The 21,437-nt window shown below is 40.1% G+C and overlaps 1 protein-coding gene across 1 annotated transcript; it reads right to left on the bottom strand.

Annotated features, from left to right (window-relative positions):
• Positions 1-1,439: 1,439 nt before the first annotated feature.
• On the bottom strand, positions 1,440-21,234 carry LOC134343381 (granzyme K-like). The gene is made up of 5 exons (XM_063042086.1): positions 21,105-21,234; positions 20,879-21,023; positions 10,489-10,639; positions 4,107-4,379; positions 1,440-1,830 (listed from the first exon to the last, which is right to left on the bottom strand). The coding sequence occupies exons 1-5, from the start codon at positions 21,175-21,177 to the stop codon at positions 1,636-1,638; spliced, it is 837 nt and encodes a 278-aa protein (XP_062898156.1). The 5' UTR covers positions 21,178-21,234; the 3' UTR covers positions 1,440-1,635.
• Positions 21,235-21,437: the final 203 nt, after the last annotated feature.

Raw genomic sequence — 21,437 nt, 5'->3', positions numbered from 1 at the left:
AGGCTATACTCTTCCCAGTCAACCAGGTACTACTGCACACCCCGTCCACGAAGACATGAGTCTACCAACTGGCAAACCCTGTGCACAGGACTAGCTTCTACCATCCTAGATTCCAGGGGTGCAGACTCAGGCAAGCTGAGTAGTCCACAGACATCTGTCTTCAGTCAGGTCACATCAAAGGTAGGTGAGATCCTGAAGGATGGAGGCAGCCGGAGACAATAAGTGACTGGATTGATGCAATGGATGATCTTGAAGGGACCGATGAACCTGGGCGAGAGCTTGCAGGATTCTGTGCACAGGGGCTGATCTTGGGGGGACAGCAAAACAGTGTCCCCAGACCAGAGTAGTCTGGCAGTTGGCCTAGTGGCAGTAGGTGGGGTTGGCAGCTTGGATGGGCCTCCATGCCCTCTTCCAAGCATCCTAGCACTGGCGAGCCTGGGCCCCAGTGGACTGGACCTCCACCGTTGGCTCCTCTGCAGGAAACAACATACCTGTGGCATGAGAGGTGCCAATATTGTGGGACAGTTTGGCCCAGGCCAGATACACCGTCCATGTATAAAGGTGAGCAGTGGTGACACATTGCAGAAACTTCTCCACTCGCTGATTGTCTCTTTCTGACTGACTGTTGGTCTGCAGATGATAGCCAGAGGATAAACTCACTGAGGTGTTGAGGAAGGAGCAGAAGGCTCTCAAAAGTGGGAGATGAATTGTGGGTCACGTTCTGACACAATGTCCTGAGGGAAACTGTGTCGGCGAACTACATGTTGGAGAACCAGCTCTGCCATCTCAGCAGCTGAATCAAGTTTGTGGAGGGCAATGAAGTGGGCCACCTTGGAGAACCAGTCCGCCTCTGTCATGATCACTGTTGCCCCATCAGAAGGTGGCAAACTGGTGATGAAATCCATGGCGATGTGGGACCACTGGCGTCGACAGACTGGTAAGGGCTGCAGAAGCCCAGAGGGCCGCTGTTTGGAGGAATTGAACTGGGCACAGTGAGGGTAGGCAGCGGTGAATTGGTGTGCATCTGCGATCATGATGGGCCACCAGATGGGCCTTCAGTTGTGCACCCATTTGGCCAGAGAGGGGTGAGGAGTGAGTCCACTGGAGTGCCTCAGAGTTAAGTTGTCAGGTGTGTCAGCCAGAGCAGGCTCATGCTGTAGGGCCTGGTGAATCTGGTTCTCGAGATCCCAAACGGTCAGGGCAAGAATGGATTGTGACAATAATAAACCAATTCCAATTCCAGTACAGAAGATGGGTATCCTATCCTAACGCGTAGGTTAGCCCTTTGAAGCAATTTTTCCTATCTCTCTTGAGCAATTTGGTTCATGATTTAGTTTGAAAATATTTATATTTCTCAATAATGTGTTGTAAATTAACATAGAAGGAACAAAAAAGATTCCCTGAGATAAATTTCTTGTCCTAAAAATAATGCCAGAGGACTATATTTCATTTATTCAAAATCAGTTCAACCCATAGAGGTACTTAGTGTCCTTACAATTCAGCATTATATAATTCTTTGAAAATCTTTTATTCAGGTATTAGAGATCTTGGAAAAATGCAAAGTATTCAGAAAGTTACTTAAAGTAAATAAGTAATTAAGGGGAAAGACACTGCAAATCATGTATAGTTGAACATCTAGATCACATCCTTTGTGATATTTTGGTTGTTCATTTTTGTAATCATTCTTATCCACCTGAGGTATTTCTTTGATAAACGTGTGTAGATGCCAGGCTCCTTCGGGGCTCCACACTCTCCTCCAGTTGAAACAATCCCAGTATACTCATTCTTGTTGTTCCTCCTCATACATATTAATGGCCCACCAGAGTCTCCCTGAAAGGATATATACGTAAAATGTAATTGAGAAGAGGAATTTTAATAGTACACGTGCAATATGTGAGAGTGCTGTTTTCGGTACTGGACTAGCAATCCTGAGGCCTGAATTTGTTGGAGTTTAAAAGAATGAGGGGGGGATCTCATTGAAGTAACCAAATATTGAAAGGCCTTGATGGAGTTTACATGGAGAGAATGTTTCCATGATTAGGAGAGTCTAAACCAGAGGTGACAGCCTCAGAAAAGGAGGATGTCCCATGAGGAGGAATTTTTTCAGCCAGAGGGTGTATTTAAAGTGGAGGATAAAGCAGACATCCCACCTCTCCCAGAAGATCTGGGAGTCTCCCGCATATTAATAGTGGCTCCCTGATGCCAGCAAATTATGTACAATGTCCCGGAAATCAAATCTTTTGAGAGCGAGTGAGCGAGAGAGAGAGAGAGAGAGAGAGAGCAAGAGAGAACATGAGAGAGACCACGAGAGCGAGAGCGACCCACGAGAAAGAGAGAGCGCCATGGCAGAGTGTTCCAAAAAAAGAAAAAACCAAACGGACGTCACGCCAGACTACACTAAAGTGTACCCCTGCCTAATAGGGGTCAAAATAATGACAGTGTTGCTCGCTGCACTGTTTGCAACAGTGTCTTTTCTATTGCCCATGGTGGGTTAAGACTGTAAAAGACATGTTGAGGTGAGTTTAACAGGTGTCATTCGTTCATTAGCATAGCTAATGTTATTTAAACTAGCTGGCCAGCTGCTGAGGAGCTACTCTATGGCAGACATCCCACCTTTCCCAGAAGTTCCGGAAGACTCCCGCAAATTGATGGTGCTACCTCCCTGAAATGAGTTTTTGCAGGGCGGGATGTCTGATAAAGAATTCTTGATTAGTAAGGCCATCAAAGGTAACTGGGAGAAGGCAGGAGAATGGGGTTGAGTGGGAAAATAAATCAGCCATGGTTGAATGGTGGAGCAGACTTGGATAGGCCAAATGGCCTAATTCTGCTCCGAAGTCTTGTGGTCTGAAATCCAGGCTAATAATACGTATTTCTCCAGAGACATCAATGCAGATTCTACTATGAGAGCCTGAGGATTTAAAATTGGAATAAAATATTGGTAATGCTGGTTGATCATTAAACTAGGGAAGGAAATCTGCTGTCCTGCATGTGACTCCAATCCAAAATTAATGAGGATAATTTTTAACTGCACACTGCAATAGCCTAGTAAGCCACAGTTCTGGAGCTTGCAATAAAAGCTCGCCTTGCTTCATGGGTCAGATCTATTGTTAACTTTGGCTCCTACTATTTATTCAGGCCCAAAGGGTGGGTGATGACTCAGTGCAGATCATCTGAATAGTTGCTGTGGTCACTGAGTGCGCTCGGCAAGCCAATGAGACTCGGCCTTCTCCCTCTCACCACTGATACCACAGCTCATGTGCTGTTAATATGTCAACATTATTTACTGAATAAAGACACTCATAGCCGCTGTTGAAAAATAAATAACACACATCTGTACGTTCTGATGTAACTTGTCAGCCAGAGGCCTAATGTCTGTTTCAGAATCATAGGCCTGTAGTTCCCTTCATTTCCTCACCACTGCCAGCCTTTTGACTCAGGGTTCCCAATCTGGGATCCATGGACCCCTCAGTTAACAGTGGGGTCTATGGCATAATAAAGGTTGGGAACCCCTGCTTTAGACCATGGTGGAGAACTGCCCTCTGCCTGAATATGTTCATGGGGCAGGATAGGAAAATTGCCATGCTTCAGGTCAGCTGCAGTATTGCAATTCCGGGAAAGGGGTGGGGATTAATGGGCAGCAAAAGAAAACATAAATGACTTTTGATGTGTTTATCTATTTCAGCTTGTTCTATTGCAACTTATTTCATATTTGTTTAATAGTACAGAGAGAAGAAAGGAGTGAGTTAAGACAAAGATATAAGACATAGAAAGGCAGCAGTATAGATGTAGAAAACAAAGAAATGAAGTCAAAATATAATTTTGTTATAATTCGAAACTATGTTAACTGCAGCAATTTCATACCAGTTAGTATATTTGTTCATAAGATGTATTTACAGTGAGGCTTAAGACAACTTAGGCAGTAAGTTCCAATGGTCCACATTGAGCTGGTGCACTTGCTGGATGATGCTATGCAATCTGCATATTAATTACTTCTAGGCTCAAAGTCACCATCAAGCCTTTTAATTAAACAACTAGCACTGTACATTGCTGTAAATGCACTTTGCAACTCCAGGAATTTTCACTTACATTGTGAAATGCCAACTTACCATGCATGAATCTTTTCTAGCTTTCTCATCACCAACGCATAACATGTCTTTTGTTATGTAAGGGCTGAGATCATAGTATGCTTTACTGTTGCAGACAGCCCTATCAATGACGGTTAAATTTACTTCCCTCAGGTCATCAGATGCTTTCAGGACTTTAGGATTAGTTGTTCCCCATCCTGCGACACTGCACTCAGTTCCAGCTTTGACATCGGCGCCTGATTTAGGAAGTTCCAATGTTGACACGTACTTGTTCAGAGCAGCTTCACGGGCCAACTGTTCAAATGAACAGACAAACCAGACTGTATGATAAGTATTACCACTGGCTAAATTCTGTATGTTTGCACTGTGGATTCATATGTTATGATCATGTTTTCTACACAATGTAGATTCACAGTTAGCTCTGTTAAGTTTCTATTTACTCAGTGTACAAGAAACTTGATTTCTGATCAGTCACCGTGCATCTACCTCCCAATGATGTCTTTGTCATTATGATGCTATAAAGCTAGTTTATCAAAAATAAAAATGATATGAACTTTAATTCCACTTCTAAAATTACACCAAGACTACCTTTATAATGAATGGAAGGAGAGGCACGTTCCAGAGGATTCAAGTGAAAATAGAAGAAGGGTACATAACAGATCAGCTAACAATTTATATATTAGAAGAGCGGTCACATTAAAGAATAATAGCTCAGAGTTAACAGCCAGAGTGAAAGTAAAGGAGTTTCCGGTTCCAAACAAAGATTCTGTGATCTCTGCAGCAAGGACTTCTGCAGTTGGATCCCCTTGTCTGTGCTTGATCCAATAACTTTCAAACTTTTTTAACTCCTGGTGAAATTTTGTAAGTGGTAATGACCAACCATTTCTCTCACAACTTCCACTGAATTTCTGTCATAAATATTCTGTTGGAATTCTTTTTCAAGTCTTTTTTCTCTGTTAAATAAAAAATTTATTCATTTATGTGGATGACTTAGTTCATTCAGGTTTGTATTATTTGCATATTTAAAACCAGTCATCATAATCCCTTGCAAAAGTGAACACCAATATATATTTATGGAATAGGTAGCAGAACAAATAATCTCACCGTTCTTACTAACAAGCTTGTGCATATCGAATATATGACACCATTTCCTTTCTATAATTGCCAGGCACAGTGCAGTGAATTTCCCAACACTCACAACACACTGGAGGAACTCAGCAGGTCGGGCAATGAATTGCAATGCAGTGAATTTCCCAATTTTTGCTTGATGGTAATGTTGCTTGTCATGTAGAACACCTACCAGTAGGTGGCTGTCTAATGCAGTAGCAGCCCTTCAGATTATTTAACCGATTTTTGCTGGATTCTTGTGATATTTTAGAGAATAATTTGGCCAGTTAAATTTTTCCTTAGAAGAAGGAATTGGAGGCAATATCCTTCTTGAAGTTCACCTGATCTTTGTGGCAAAATTATTCCCTACAGTCAATAAATTAGAACTTTCAGAATTATAACCCAGTGATGAAGGAAAGATGATATAGTTTTTACAACTGCATGCTTTGACTTAAAGATAAACATCAAGCTGAAAAATGCTGTGATGTTTCCAAGCACTGGCGGCCCCTGTTGCAAGTATAATAAAAGAGTCAGGTATAGGACTATAACTTATAGGTGGCAGGGCAAGTTGGGAAGACTTCTCATAACAAAACATGCAGTATGCTTGAATTTAATATTAGTGTAATAGAATGCAGAAGCAAGGAAGTCATGCTAAATTTTATAAAATCTATGGATGGAATGATATTTATGATTATGTTCTTTATAGGATCACAATTTAGGAAGGACATCAAAGTTTCGGCAATACTGATTCGGCATGACATCTAAAATTTTGACAAACTTCCTATAGATGTGTGGTGGAGAGTATATAGCTGGCTGCAGCACAGTCTGGTATGGAAACACCAATGCCCCTGAAGGGAAAATCCTATAAAATGCAGTAGACACAGCCCAGTCCATCACGGGTAAAGCCCTCCCCATCATTGACCACATAGACATGGAGCATTGCCACAGGAAAGCAGCATCCACCATCAGCGACCGCCACCACCCAGGTCATGCTGTTTGCTTGCTGTTGCCATCAGGAAGAAGATACAGGGGCCTCAGGACTCACAGCACCAGGTTCAGCAACAGTTATTATTCACCATCAACCTTCAGGCTCTGGAACCAGAGGGGATAATTTCACTCAACTTCACTTGCCCCATCGCGGAACTGTTACCACAACCTATGGAATCACTTTCAATGACTCTTCGTCTCCTGTTCTCAATATTTATTGCTTGCTTATTCTTTCATTCATTCATTCATTTATTTATTTATTTATTTATTTATTTGTTCTTTTTGTATCTGCACAGTTTGTTGCCTTTTGAGCACTAGTTAAAGACATAAGTTGGTGCGGACTTTCATCAACTTTATTATGGTTATTATTCTATTATGGATTTATTGAGCATGCCTACAAGAAAATCAATATCAGGGTTGTATATGGTGACATCTATGTACTTTGATAATAAATTTACTTTGGAATTTAGACTTTGAATACTGCACAAGATGCTAAATGAAGTGATACCAGAGAGAGACTGATCAAGGAGGTGATCAAGAAGGGAGCTGAATGTCCAAGGATACACGGTGTATCGGAAGGATAGGAAGGTAGGCAGAGGGGGAGGCATGGCTTTATTGGTAAGAAATAATACTAAGTCATTAGAAAGAGGTGATATAGGATCGGAAGGTGCAGAACCTTTATGGGTTGAGCTAAGAAATCGCAAGGGTAAAAGGACCCTGATGGCAGTTATGTACAGGCCTCCAAACAGCTGCAGTGATGTGGACTACAAATTACAACAGGAAATAGAAAAGGCTTGTCAGAAGGGCAGTGTTATGATAATTGTGGGGGATTTTAACATGCGAGTGGATTGGGAAAATCAGGTCGACACTGGATCTCAAGAAAGAGAATTTGTAGAATACCAGCGAGGTGCCTTTTTAGAACAGCTTGTTCTTGAGCCCACTAGGGGATTGGCTGTACTGGATTAGGTATTGTGTAATGAACCGGAGGTTATTAAAGAGATTGAGGTGAAGGAACCCTTAGGAGGCAGTGATCATAACATGATTGAGTTCACTGTGAAATTTGAAAAAGAGAAGCTGAAATCTGATGTGTTGGTATTTCAGTGGAGTAAAGGGAATTATAGTGGCATGAGAGAGAAACTGGCCAAAGTTGACTGGAAAGGGACACTGGCAGGAAGGACGGCAGAGCAGCAGTGGCTGGAGTTTATGCGAGAAGTGAGGAAGGTGCAAGACAAGTACTTCCCAAAAAAGAAGAAATTTTTGAATGGAAAAAGGATGCAACCGTGGCTGACGAGAAGTCAAAGCCAAAGTTAAAACAAAGGAGAGGGCATACAAGGAAGCAAAAGTTAGTGGGAAGACAGAGGATTGGGAAGTTTTTAAAAGCTTACAAAAGGAAACTAAGAAGGTCATTAAGAGGGAAAAGATTAACTATGAAAGGAAGCTAGCAAATTATATCAAAGAGGATACTAAACACTTTTTCAAGTATGTAAAGAGTAAAAGACAGGTGAGAGTAGATATAGGACCGATAGAAACTGATGCTAGTGAAATCATAATGGGAGATAAGGAGATGGCGGAGGAACTGAACGAGTATTTTGCATCAGTCTTCACTGAGGAAGACATCAGCAGTATACCGGACACTCAAAGGTGGCAGGGAAGAGAGGTGTGCGCAGTCACAATTACGACAGAGAAAGTACTCCGGAAGCTGAATAGTCTAAGGGTAGATAAATCTCCTGGACCAGATGGAATGCACCCTCGTGTTCTGAAGGAAGTAGCTGTGGAGATTGCGGAGACATTAGCGATGATCTTTCAAAAGTCGATGGATTCTGACATGGTTCCTGAGGACTGGAAGATTGCAAATGTCACTCCGCTATTTAAGAGGGGGCAAGGAAGCAAAAAGGAAATTATAGACCTGTTAGCTTGACATCGGTAGTTGGGAAGCTGTTGGAGTCAATTGTCAAGAATGAGGTTACAGAGTACCTGGAGGCATATGACAAGATAGGCAGAACTCAGCATGGATTCCTTAAAGAAAAATCCTGCCTGACACACCTATTACAATTTTTTGAGGATTTTACAAATAGGCTAGACAAGGGAGATGCTGTGGATGTTGTATATTTGGATTTTCAGAAGGCCTTTGACAAGGTGCCACACATGAGGCTACTTAACAAGATATGAGCCCATGGAATTACGCGAAAGTTACATACATGGATAGAGCATTGGCTGTTTGGCAGGAAAAGGAGAGTGGGAATAAAGGGATCCTATTCTGGTTGGCTGCCAGTTACCAGTGGTGTTCCACAGGGGTCTGTGTTGGGGCCGCTTCTTTTTACATTGTACATCAACAGTTTGGATTATGGAATAGATGGCTTTGTAGCTAAGTTTGCTGATGATACGAAGATAGGTGGAGGGGCCGGTAGTGCTGAGGAAACAGAGAGTCTGTAGAGAGACTTGGATAGATTGGAAGAATGGGCAAAGAAGTGGCAAATGAAATACAATGTTGCAAAGTGTATGGTTATGCACTTTGGCAGAAGAAATAAATGGGCAGACTATTATTTAAATGGGGAGAGAATTCAAAGTTCTGAGATGCAACGGGACTTGGGAGTCCTCATACAGGGTCCCCTTAAGGTTAACCTCCAGGTTGAGTCCGTGGTGAAGAAGGCAAATGCAATGTTGGCATTCATTTCTGGAGGAATAGAGTATAGGAGCAGGGATGTGATTTTGAGGCTCTATAAGGTGCTGGTGAGACCTCACTTGGAGTACTGTGGGCAGTTTTGGTCTTCTTATTTAAGAAAGGATGTGCTGACGTTGGCGAGGGTACAGAGAAGATTCACTAGAATGATTCCGGGAATGAGAGAGTTAACATATGACGAACGTTTGTCCGCTCTTGGACTGTATTCCTTGGAGTTTAGAGGAATGAGGGGAGACCTCATAGAAACATTTTGAATGTTGAAAGGCATGGACAGAGTAGATGCAGCAAAGTTGCTTCCTATGATGGGGGAGTCTAGTACGAGAGGGCATGACTTAAGGATTGAAGGGCGCCCATTCAGAACAGAGATGCAAAGAAATTTTTTTAGTCAGAGGGTGGTGAATCTATGGAATTTGTTGCCACGGGCGGCAGTGGAGGCCAAGTCATTGGGTGTATTTAAGGCAGAGATTGATAGGTATCTGAGTAGCTAGGGCATCAAAAGTTATGGTGAGAAGGCAGGGGAGTGGGACAATGGGAGAATGGATCAGCTCATGATAAAATGGCAGAGCAGACTCGATGGGCCGAATGGCTGACTTCTGCTCCTTTGTCTTATGGTCTTATTTAGAGGAAATTCGATGTGGGTATTAAAAAGCAAGAAATGGTGACGGAAGGATCAGTAACTAAAGAATACTAATTTACAGTGGACGGTAGAAGGCTTGAAGGATTGAAAGTGTGACGGTCACTGATTGCACAGTCACCTTTGAATGATCATTCTCTATATAGCTGAGGGAAATGTTGATTAGTGTATGGAGGGAGTGCAGACTGGGACTAATGGTATTTCCCTGACAAAATGAAGTCACTGCGGTGCAGCTAATATGCAGCAAATTAAACAGGATTAGTGAAGGATTTCTGTACATGGGTGCTGATGGCTGCCATGAACTCAGGGGGCAGAGGGGCCTGCATCGGTGTTGTATGATGTAATGATTCCATGAATTGTCAAAGGAACAAAGAAGTGAACAGACGTCTTCCGTGACCTGGCAGGATTTGAGGCAAAGATGAGGCTCCTGCTAGTTCATCCTCCAAACATCACTACAATAAGAAAGTAGAGTAGAAAAAAATACAACTGCAATCATTAGAATTTATCAAGACAGCAGAAAACCTGTTGGAAACCAGTCACATTTGGCACAAAATTGCCAGGTTCAGAAGCCAGAAGTCTAGGATCCAGAAGGACAAAAATCCAGGGACAAGAGTTTAAATCCCACCACAGAAGGTAATGGAAATAAATTAAAATAATTAGGTGCATGTGGAATTACAGATAGCTTCTGATTGTTTAGCAATATACATGTTTCAACCAATGTCCGTCAGGAAAGGAAATCTACCAGCCTTACCTGGACTGGCCCTTAACATGACTCCAAACCCACCAATGAGGCTGACTCCACCCCCTCAGTTTAAGGACAATTAGAAATGGACAAGAATGCCAGCATTAGTAGCTACACTTTCAACAGATGAACCAACAAATTAAAACAAAGGATTACAGATATGCCATTGAAATTAACATACAACAGCTCTGAGCAAATGCATGATTGCAGCATAGGACTGTGCAATATGTTCTTGAGAACATATATTTAGTACCTGAACCAGCATGATGTCATTTTCTGGAGTTTTTGAGTTAAACTCTGGGTGAGGAATCATCTTCCTTATTGCTATTGTCGTCCTCCCTTTTTGTTTCTTAGAAAGCAAATCTACTCCAAGGACCACTCTACAATATTTTATTTGACAAAACCTGTGATTGGAAAGGTGTTTCAGTTATTAAAGATTCCAGAAAACATTTGAAAAACAATAGTTTCAGGACATTGTACCTTTATTTATCATGTTATCCACGAGCACGAAATACCGATTTACAAAATCATAAAGCAGACAAACTTCCCTCTTACTTTCTTTTAATTGCACTTATTTCCTTCAGTTCTTTGTTCTCATTTGACCTTCATTCTCTGGTATTCCTGGAAGATTTTAGTATCATCTTTCCTGAAGACAGATTCACAGTGATTGTTCAGTTTCTCTGCCAATTACTTATTTTCCATTATAAATTCTCCTGTCACCTGTCTATAAAGGACTCATAATGCCTTTTGCATTTTAATTTAATCTAACTAAGTTCCTACATTCATTTTATATTTCGTCAGTTTACCCTCATTTTCTGTCATGCCTTCGTCAATATCAATCCTTTGCTGAGTACGTTCATGGTCTTCTGCTGCTGTAGCCCATTCACTTAAAGGTTCAATGTGTTGTGCATTCAGAGTTGCCCTTCTGCACACCTCTGTTGTAATGTGTGGTTATTTGAATTGTAGTCACCTTTCGGTCAGCTTGAATCAGTCTGGCCAATCTCCTCCGACGTGTTTTCACCCACAGACTGTCACTCACTGAATGTTTAATTGTTTTTCACACACTTCTTTGTAAATTGTAGAGACTGTTGTGTGTGAAAATCACAGCACTTTCTGAGGTACGCGAACCACCCTTTCTAGCACCAATAATCGTTCTACAGTCAACGTCACTTAGATCACACTTCTTCCCAAATCTGATGTTTCGTCTGAACAACTAAACCTCTTGACCATGTCTATATGCTTTTACGCATTGAGTTGCTGATTAGATATTTGCATTAAAGGCAGGTGTACAGGTGTACCTATGAAAGTGGCCACTGAGTGCTTATTTCCTGCAAAAACTACATTACAAACAAGAGAAAATCTGCACATGCTGGAAACCCAGGCAAGTTACACAGAATACTGGAGTAACTCAGCAATCTCAGTAAGCAGTCGATGTTTCTGGCTGAGATCTTCCGTCAGGACTGGAAAAGACGATGGGGTCAAAGCAAGAAGGTGGGGGAGGGAGGAAGAAGTACAAGGTGGTAGGTGAATCCTGCCATTTCTTTTAATATTTTTATTAGTTTCTACATAGAAGAATACAGAGTACAAGAAAGTATATATAAAGGTCGAATAAAATAACTACCAATTACATTATATCTATTCATAATAACAATCTTATTACCCCGTATTCATGTAGGTTAATCAAAGTTATATTGAAATATACTAATCTTTTATAAAAAAAGTCTAACCCCTACCAAGACTGAAGCTGCTTATTAAGGAGAAAAAAAGGTAAAATACTTTCTCATATAATAAAAATTAATAGTAGCCAACATCTAAATTTAAACAACGAATTGAGGGTTTTGAAAGTCATTCAGAAAGGGTCTCCACAATGTTTGAAAGTCTTGACGAGATTCAGAAATTGAAGAACGAATCTTCTCTAATTCTAAGCATGACATACCATCGCATAACCATTGAGCATGAGTAGGAGGAGAAACATCTTTCCATTTAAACAAATACGCCCTCCTAGCTATAAGAGAGCGAAAGGCCAAAATATATAAATCAGATGTCTTCAACTTAATATCTTGTCCTGCAACAATACCAAATAGGGCCATCAGAGAATTAGGCTTAAAATTGACTTTGGAAAGTAAAAGAAAAGTTTGAAAAACTTCCTTCCAATATTTTTCAAGACATGGACAAGTTCAAAACATATGAATTAATGAAGCTTCTTCATTATTGCATCTGTCACAGTAGGGAGATATATCCAAGTAAAAACAAGATAGCTTATCTTTAGTCATATGGACTCTATGTACCACTTTAAATTGTATGAGGGAATGGCGAACACATAGCGATGACGTATTAACCAGTTTAAAAATTCATTCCAAGTTTCCTCAGATATTGATATCTGTAAATCTTGTTCCCAGAGATTCTTAATTTTGTCTAAAGGAACATTCCTCCTCTCCAGTAACATGCCATAAATATTAGATATTGAACCATTATAAAAATGTGTCAAATTAAAAATTACATCTAGCAAGTTCTTATCTGAGCGTATAGGAAATGTGCATAATTGAGACCTTAGAAAGTCTCTAATTTGCAGATATCTAAAAAAGTAAGTTTTGGGTAGGCTATATTTAGCTGACAATTGCTCAAATGAAAAAAGATTCTCTCCAACAAACAGATCCCAAAAACATTTAATACCAAACCTGTACCATTCTTTAAAAACTAAATCAATCATGGAGGGCTTTAAAAAAAATTAGAATAAATGGGACTAGAAAGGGAAAATCTCAATACACCAAAATGTTTTCTAAATTGTATCCAGATCCTCAGAGTATGTTTAACTATTAAATTATTAGTTAGTTTACTTACAAATAAAGGAAGTGAGGATCCAAGAAGAGAAATAATAGAAAATTTATTAACAGAATTAGCTTCTAAGGAAACCCATACCGGACAGTCTGCACGATTAATATATATCCAAAACGTAGGATATCATATATTAACTGCCCAGTAATAAAACCTAAAATTATGTAAGGCTAAACCTCCAGACTTTTAAAGTTTTTGAAGATGAACTTTATTTAAATGAGGACGTTTATTTTTCCATATATAGGAGGATAAAACAGATTCAAGAGAGTCAAAAAAGGATTTAGGAATAAAAACGGGTAAAGCCTGTAAAAGCTATATAAATTTAGGTAGAATATTCATTTTAATAGAATTAATTCGTCCAATCCATGATATTGAAAGAGATGACCAATTTAATAATATCTTTTTTACATGGTTCAATAAAGCAAGAAAGTTTTCTTTAAACAGGTGTTTATAATTCTTAGTGATTGTTACACTCAAATAAGTAAATTGATTCCTTACAATTTTAAAAGGAAGATTAGTATTAATTGGTGCTAAATTATTTAAAGGAAATAATTCACTCTTATGTAGGTTCACTTTATATCCTGAAAACTGGCTAAAACAGGAGAGTAAAGGAAGTCCACAGGGTAACAAAATCTCAACATTAGAGATAAAAAACAATATATCATCAGCGTAAAGTGAGATTTTGTGGATGATACCTCTCCTTAAAATACCACAGATATCGTTAGATTCTCGAAAAGCAATAGCACAGCATTCTAAAGCTAAATCAAAAAGCAAAGGACTCAACGGACAGCCTTGTTGAGTTCCACAGTGAAGTTTTAATGGTTTAGAATTTTGAAAATTAGTAAGAACTCGGGCAGAAGGAGATAAATAAAGTAATTTAATCCATTGAATTAAATCTGGTCCAAAATTACATTTTTTCTAAGGTTTTAAATAAATAATTCCATTCAACCCGAACGAAGGCCTTCTCAGCATCTAAGGATATCACATATTCCAATCTCTCCTGAGAAGGAGAGTAAATAACATTTAATACATGGCGTATATTAAAATGGGAATATCGATTTTTAATAAATCCAGTCTGAAATAATAGGTAACATATTTTCAATCCTACGAGTCAGAACTTTAGAAAGAATTTTACTATCTACATTAAGTAGTGAAATTGGCCTATATGAAGAGCATTCAGTTGGATCCTTGTTCTTTTTTTAGGATAAGCGTATTAGAAGCTTCATAAAAAGATTGAGGCATACTACCCAATTTGAAAGAATCCAAAAAGACTAAGTGTAACTGAGGTATAATTAATGAAGAAAAAGCCTTATAAAATTCTCCAGAAAATCCCGGAGCCTTCCCTGAGTGTAATGAACGTAAAGCCTCACATCAAAGCCATTTTTTAAAGCTTTTGCTTAAATTTAACTTCCAGTTAAACTGCATCACATTCAGTTCTATCATACTATGGTTATCCTTTCCCTGACAAGAAGATATTAGTTAACCCTTTCTCATTGCACAAAGTAGGGTCTAAAATACCTCATTTTTCCCAGGTTGTTTTCTAAACATATTTAATTAGAGTTCCATGAATTATCTCCCAACCCATTACAGAAATTTGATCTATGTGAAGTTAAAATCTCTCAGGATTACTGTATTATCTTTGACCTACACACCTCTACTTTTCTGATCTTGGCCATGCCCAGTAATACAAATAATATTTGGTGACCCGTAAATCATTCCTACTGATGTTCTCTCCCCTTTGCTTTTCATTAACTTTGATCATACTAATTCTCATTCTAAATCACAATGTGCCAAGCCAAAAAGACTGACATGATCTCATCCCATAATAGTAATGCTATACAACCTATTTGTCTGAACTTCCTTGATCATTTAGCTATCAACTTTCTGAATAATTTCTGAAACCATGTTTCTGTTTACGATGCTGGGTTGCTAACTTGACACTCAGCCTCTGAGAAATTGATTCAAAATTGTTTGCTATGCAGATGACACCACGCCACTGGCCGGCAAAAATGTTAAAAACAGACAAAAATATTAAAGAAATGGCAACTTTGCTGCCCGATGTGCCTCAAGATGTAAGAAGGAACAACAGCATACTTCTATAACAAGTAGATCATAATTATTTACTTCTATTTGCACTACTGTACTTCTCTAGATGTAGTCATAGAATCATAGAGAAATAAAGCACAGATACAGGCCATTTGGCCCAGTGAACCCATGCTGAACATGCTGCTCTCCCAGCTAGTCCCAACTTCCTGTGTTTCATCCATATCCTTCTAAGCCCCATCCCTCAAAGTACCTACCCAAGAGTTTCTTAAATGATATTATTGCACTTTGTCTCATTCACTTCTTCTGGCAACTTGTTGCATACCCTCACCATCCTCTCTGTGAAAAGGTTGCCCCTGAGGTCCCTTTTAAATCTTTCCCCTTTCAACCTAAATCTATGCCCCCTTATTTTAGTCTCCCTAATCCATCCACCTTATTTATGTTTCTCATAATTTTAAATTAAGTCACCCTTCATTCTCCTAGTTCCAAGAAATAAAGACCTAGGCTGGTTAACCCCTCCATTTAACTCTGTTCCTCTAGTCCTGACAATATTCTCATCAAACTTTTCTTCACTCTTTCCAATTTAAACACGTCTTTTCTGCAACAGGGTGACCAAAACCGTACACAGTATTCCATATGCGACCTAGATATACTTTGTAGCAAAAGGACAGGCAGGAAGGCATAGGCTCTGGTGTGGCTCTGTTGGTAAGAGATGGAATTACAACCTTATAAGGAGATGACATAGGGTCATAAAATGTTGAATTTTTGTCGGTGGAGTTAAGAAATTGCAAGGGTAAAAAAACCATTATGGGAATCATACATAAGCCTCCAAATAGTAGCGAAGATGTCCGTTTGAAATTACAAAGGGAACTGGAAAAGACATGTAATAAGGGTAATAACACAATTGTAATGGAGAACTTCAATATGCAAGGGGATTGGGAAAATCAGGTTGGTGTCAGATTGCAAGAGAGGGAATTTGTTGAAAGCCTACGAGATGGCTTTTTAGAGTAGTTTGTGCTTGAGCCTACTCAGGGAAAGGCTAGCTTAGATTGGATATTGTGTAATAACCAAGATCTTATTAGGGAGCTTAACATAAAGGAACCCTTAGGAGAAAATGATCATAATATGAATGAATTCACACTGCAGTTTGAGAGGAAGAAGCACAACTCACATGTATCTGTATCACAATGGAATAAAGGGAATTACAGAGACATGAGAGAGGAGCTTACCCAGGTGGATTAGAGAGAGATACTGGCGAGGATGATGGCAGAACAGAGATGGCTGACGTTACTGGGAATAGTTCACAAGGCACTGGATAAATATGTCCCACAGAGGAAAAAGTTCTTAAATGTCAAGGCAACTGCGGCTAACAAAGGAAATTAAGTACTGCATAAAAGCCAAGGAAAGGGCATATAAGGTAGCAAAAGTGAATGGGAAGTTGGATGATTGGGAAGCTTTTAAAATCCAGCAAAAGGCAACTAAAAAGCTGTAAGAAGGGAAAAGATGAAATAAGAGGGCAGACTGCCAATAATATAAAGCAGGATACCAAAAGTTTTTTCAGTTATGTAAAGAGTAAAAGGGAGGTGAGAGTTGGTATTGGACCACTGCAAAATGACACTGGTGAGGTAGTAATGGGGACCAAGAAATGGCAGATGAACTTAATGGGTACTTTGCATCTGTCTTCACTGTGGAAGACACTAGCAGTGTGTCAGAGGTCTGTGAGTGTCAGGGAGCAGGAGTGAGCGCCATTGCTGTTACAAAGGAAAAGGTGTTAGGCAAACTCAAAGGTCTTAAGGTAGATGTCACCTGGGCCAGATGGACTACATCCCAGAGTCCTGAGAAAGGTTGCTGAAGAGATAATTGATACATTGGTCATGACTTTTCAAGAATCACTTGATTTTGGCATGGTCCCAGAGGACTGGAAAATTGCAAATGTCACTCCACTGTTTAATAAGGGAGGAAGGCAAAAGAAACAAAATTTTAGGCCAGTTAGCCTAACCTCAGTAGTTGGGAAAGTTTTGGATGAGGTTTTGAGGTACTTGGAGACTAATGACGAAATAAGTCAAAGTCGGCATGGTTTCTGTAAAGGAAATCTTGCTTGACAAATCTGTTAGAGTTCTTCGAGGAAGTAACAAGCAGGGTGGACAAAGGAAAGGCTATGGATGTCATTTACTCAGATTTTCAGAAGGCGTTTGACAAGGTGCCATAGATGAGGCTGCTAAACAAGATAAAATCCTATGGTATTACAGGAAAGATACTGGCAGGGATAGTGGAATAGCTGACAGGAAGGAGGCAGCAAGTGGGAATAAAGTGGGCCTTTTCTGGTTGGCTGACGGTGACTACTGGTGTTCCTCAGGGGTCAGTATTGGGACCACTGCTTTTCACATTGTTTGTCAATGATTTAGATAATGGAATTGATGGCTTTGTGGCAAAGGTTGTGGATGGTACACAGATAGGTGGAAGGGTAGTTAGTGCTGAGGAAGCAATGTGATTGCAGCAGGACTTAGATAAATTAGAAGAATGGGCAAAAAAATGGCAGATGGAATACAGTGTTGGGAAATGGATGATAATGCATTTTGGTAAAAAGAACAATAGAGCTGTCTATTATCTAAATGGGGAGAAAATTCAAACATCAGAGGTGCACAGGGACTTAGCAGTCCTCCATGCAAGACTTCCAGAAGGTTAATTTACATAAAGAAGGCAAATGCAACATTGGCATTTATTTCAAGGGGAATAGAATATAAAAGCAAGGAAATAATGCTGATCCTTTATAAGACACAAGTCAGGCCTCATTTAAAATATTGTCAACAGTTTTCAGCCCTATATCTCAGAAAGAACATGTTGTCATTGGACAGAGTCCAGAGGAGGTTCACAAGGAATGAAGGGGTTAACATATGAGGAGCATTTGGTAGCTTTGGGCTACTCACTGGAACTCAGAAGAAGAATTTAGGGGGAATCTCATTGAAACCTTCCGAATGTTGAAAGAACTAGATAGGGTGGATATGGAGAAGAACTGGAGGGCACAGCTTCAAAATTGAGGGGTGACCCTTTAGAACAAAGGTAAGGAGGAATTTTTTTTTTAGCCAGAGAGCAGTGAATCTGTGGAATGCTCTGCCACAGACTGCAGTGAAGGCCAAGTCCGTGCATATATTTAAGGCGGAAGTTGATAGTTTCTTGATTGGTCAGGACATCAAAGGATATGGTGAGAAGGCAAGTGAATGGGGTTGAGTGGGATCCAGGATCAGCCATGATGGAATGGTGGAGGAGTCTCATTGGGCTGAATGGCCTAATTCTTCTCCTATGTCTTATGGTCTTATGGACCTCCCCTATAGCTTATCCAATTGCAACATAATGTCCCATCTCCTATACTCAATCCCTGACTGATGAAGGACAGCATGCTAAATGCCCTTTTCAGCACCCTGTCTACCTGTGACAACAATTTCAACAGACTATGTATTTGTACTTCCAAGTCCCTCTGTTCCATTATACTTTGCAGGGCCCTATCATTCACATTATAAGTCTTACACTAGTTTTACTTTCCAAAATGCATCACCTCACGCTTATCTGTATTGAAATCCATTTGCCACTCCTTGGCTCACCTCTCTACTTTAATCCAAAATAAAAGATCCCACTTTAATCCAAGATAACCTTCTTCACAGTCAACAACGCCTCCTAAATTCATGTTATCTGTAAACTTACTGATGAAGCCTTGTGCACTCACATTCAAATCATTCATATAAATAACAAACAACAAGAGTCCCAACAATGACACCTCTGGCACACCAATAGTCACTGTCCTCCATTTTGAGAAACAACCTTCAATCACCACCCTTTGCTTTCTCCCTCCGCTTCCTCCCTCCAAACCAATACTGAATCCACATAACTAGCTCTCTAACTAGCTAAAATCCACTGTCCTACTCACCTTGAACACAAGAAATTCTGCAAATGCTGGAACTCCAAAGTAACAAACAAAATGCTGGAGGAACTCAGCAGGTCAGGCAGCATCTGTGGGACAGGGACATCTCAGATCGTGTCCACAACATTTTGGAGAGGGAGGGAGAGCAGTCAGATGTCTTGGTGCATATTGGTAACAATGACATAGGAAGAAAAAGCAAAGAGTTCCTGAAAAAAGTGTTTAGAGGGCTAGGTAGAAAACTGAGAAGGGGGACCTCCTGGGTAGTAATTTCTGGATTACTGCCTGTCCCAAGTGCCAGTGAGGGTAGGAGTTGGACAATTTGGCAAATTATTGCGTGGCTGAGAGGCTGGTGCAGGGGACAGGGCTTCAGGTTCTTGAATCATTAGGATCTCTTCTAGGGGAGGTATGACCTAATCAAAAGTGACGGGTTGCACCTGATCCCAAGGGGAACAAATATTCTTGCGGGCAGGTTCATTGGAGCTGTTGGGGAGGGTTTAAACTAATTTGGCAGGGTGGTGGGAACTAGAGTGAAAGGACTAAAGATAGGACAGATGGTAAAAAAGCAAAGATAGCATGTAGTCAGATTGTCAGGAAGGGCAGGCAGATGATAGAACATAACTGCAGGCAGCAGGGTGAGTATCAGTGCATTACAGATGCAAAATCAATAAGGATAGCAAACACAGTACTCAAAGTGTTATACCTTAATGCACAGAGTACAAGAAATAAGGTGGATGATCTTGTTGCACTGTTATAGATTACCAGGTATGATGTTGTAGCCATCACTGAATCATGGCCGAAGGATGGTTGTAGTTGGGAGCTAAATGTCCAAGGTTACACATTGTATTGGAGGGGTAAGAAGGTAGGCAGAGGGGGTGGTGTGGCTCTGCTGGTAAAGAATGGCATCAAATCAGTAGGAAGATGTGACATAGGATTGGAAGATGTTGAATCCTTGTGGGCTGAATTCAGAAACTGCAAGGGTAAAAGGACCCTGATGGTAGTTATATACAGGCCCCTCAACAGTAGCTGGGAGGTGGACCACAGATTACAACTGGAAAAACAAAGGTGAGTCAAATGGGCAATGTTATGATAGTCAATGGAGATTTCAACATGCAGGTCGATTGGGAAAATCAGGTTGGAAATGGATCTCAAGGATGTGAGCTCTTTGAATGCTTACGAGATGGTTTTTTAGAGCAGTTTGTCGATGAGCCTACTAGGGGATCAGCTATACTGGATTTGGTGTTATTTAATGAAATGGAGGTGATTAGGGAACTTCAGGCAAAAGAACCCTTAGGAGGCAGTGATTACAATACCATTGAGTTCAACTTGAAATTTAATAAGGAGAAGGTAAAGTCTGATGTAGCTGTATTTCAGTGGAGTAAAGGAAATTACAGTACTATAAAAGAGGAGTTGGCCAAAGTAAATTGGAAGGTGCTAGTGGCAGGGATGATAGCAGAGCAGCAATAGTGTGGGTTTTTGGGAAAAATGAGGAAGGTGCAGGATAGATGCATTCCAAAAACAAAGAAATACTCAAATGGCGAAACAGTACAACCATGGCTGAGAAGGGATGTCAAAGCTAATGTAAAAGCAAAAGAGAGGGCATACAATAACACAAGAAATAACGGGAAGACAGAAGATTGGGACACTTTTAAAATCCTACAGAGAGCAACTAAAATAATCATTTGGAGGGAAAACATGAAATCTGAAAGCAAGCTAGCAAACAATATCAAAGAGGATAGTAAAAGGATCATTCGATTTTCACACAAACCTTGTCCTCTAAAGTGAATATTTGTGCATTCTACTCTTTTCATGAGAAAATTAAGGTCTTTTTTCAATAATCTTTGCCACTTACTCTTTGCAGTGCGCTGCAGTCAGAACCCAACTCCGCGCGATTAAAGCACCACCACAAACATGTTGTTTATGACTCTGGATTGATGCCATGTAAGGTCTTGAATGTGGTTTAACTTTACGGCCCCCAATTATTTCTGTGCAGATACCTTCAGTAAATGACAATATTGAACAGTTGGTTACCAGAAGAGTAGATCTAGTAAACATCAGATTATACTCAATGCACTTACACACTTGAAGAGTCAGGAAAACGACTATAGCAGTTAACCAGCCCACGCAGCCTATCTTCGGCTCTTTCTTCATGTTCTTTGTATTAAGGAACGCTGAGAGAAGTCCTATATTAAGATACTAATGGCTTCCTGCTCAAATTAATTAATATCTTACACCTCATAACCATAAAGATGCATTTCCTGTGAAAGTTGGTAACACTGTAGGTTAGCTAGGTGTTTTCACCTTTCACAAAACCTAATTACTCATCTCTTCAAAGTTATCTGTTTTCCTACAAGTTGGATGTCAACTAAGATACTGAATCATACAAAAAAAAACCTTTTAGACAGTTATGA

The sequence above is a fragment of the Mobula hypostoma genome, chromosome 3 (assembly GCF_963921235.1).
Source record: "Mobula hypostoma chromosome 3, sMobHyp1.1, whole genome shotgun sequence".
NCBI lineage: Eukaryota > Metazoa > Chordata > Chondrichthyes > Myliobatiformes > Myliobatidae > Mobula > Mobula hypostoma.
This window is presented reverse-complemented; position numbering and strand designations above follow the sequence as displayed.

Coding starts and splice junctions, on each gene's coding strand:
- LOC134343381 (XM_063042086.1), bottom strand. CDS start 21,177: ATGAAGAAAGAGCCGAAGATAGGCTGCGTGGGCTGGTTAACTGCTATA. Junction 10,640..20,878: donor ACTGCAGCGCACTGCAAAGA/GTAAGTGGCAAA, acceptor TTCCAATCACAG/GTTTTGTCAAATAAAATATT. Junction 4,380..10,488: donor ATGACATCATGCTGGTTCAG/GTACTAAATATA, acceptor TCATTTGAACAG/TTGGCCCGTGAAGCTGCTCT.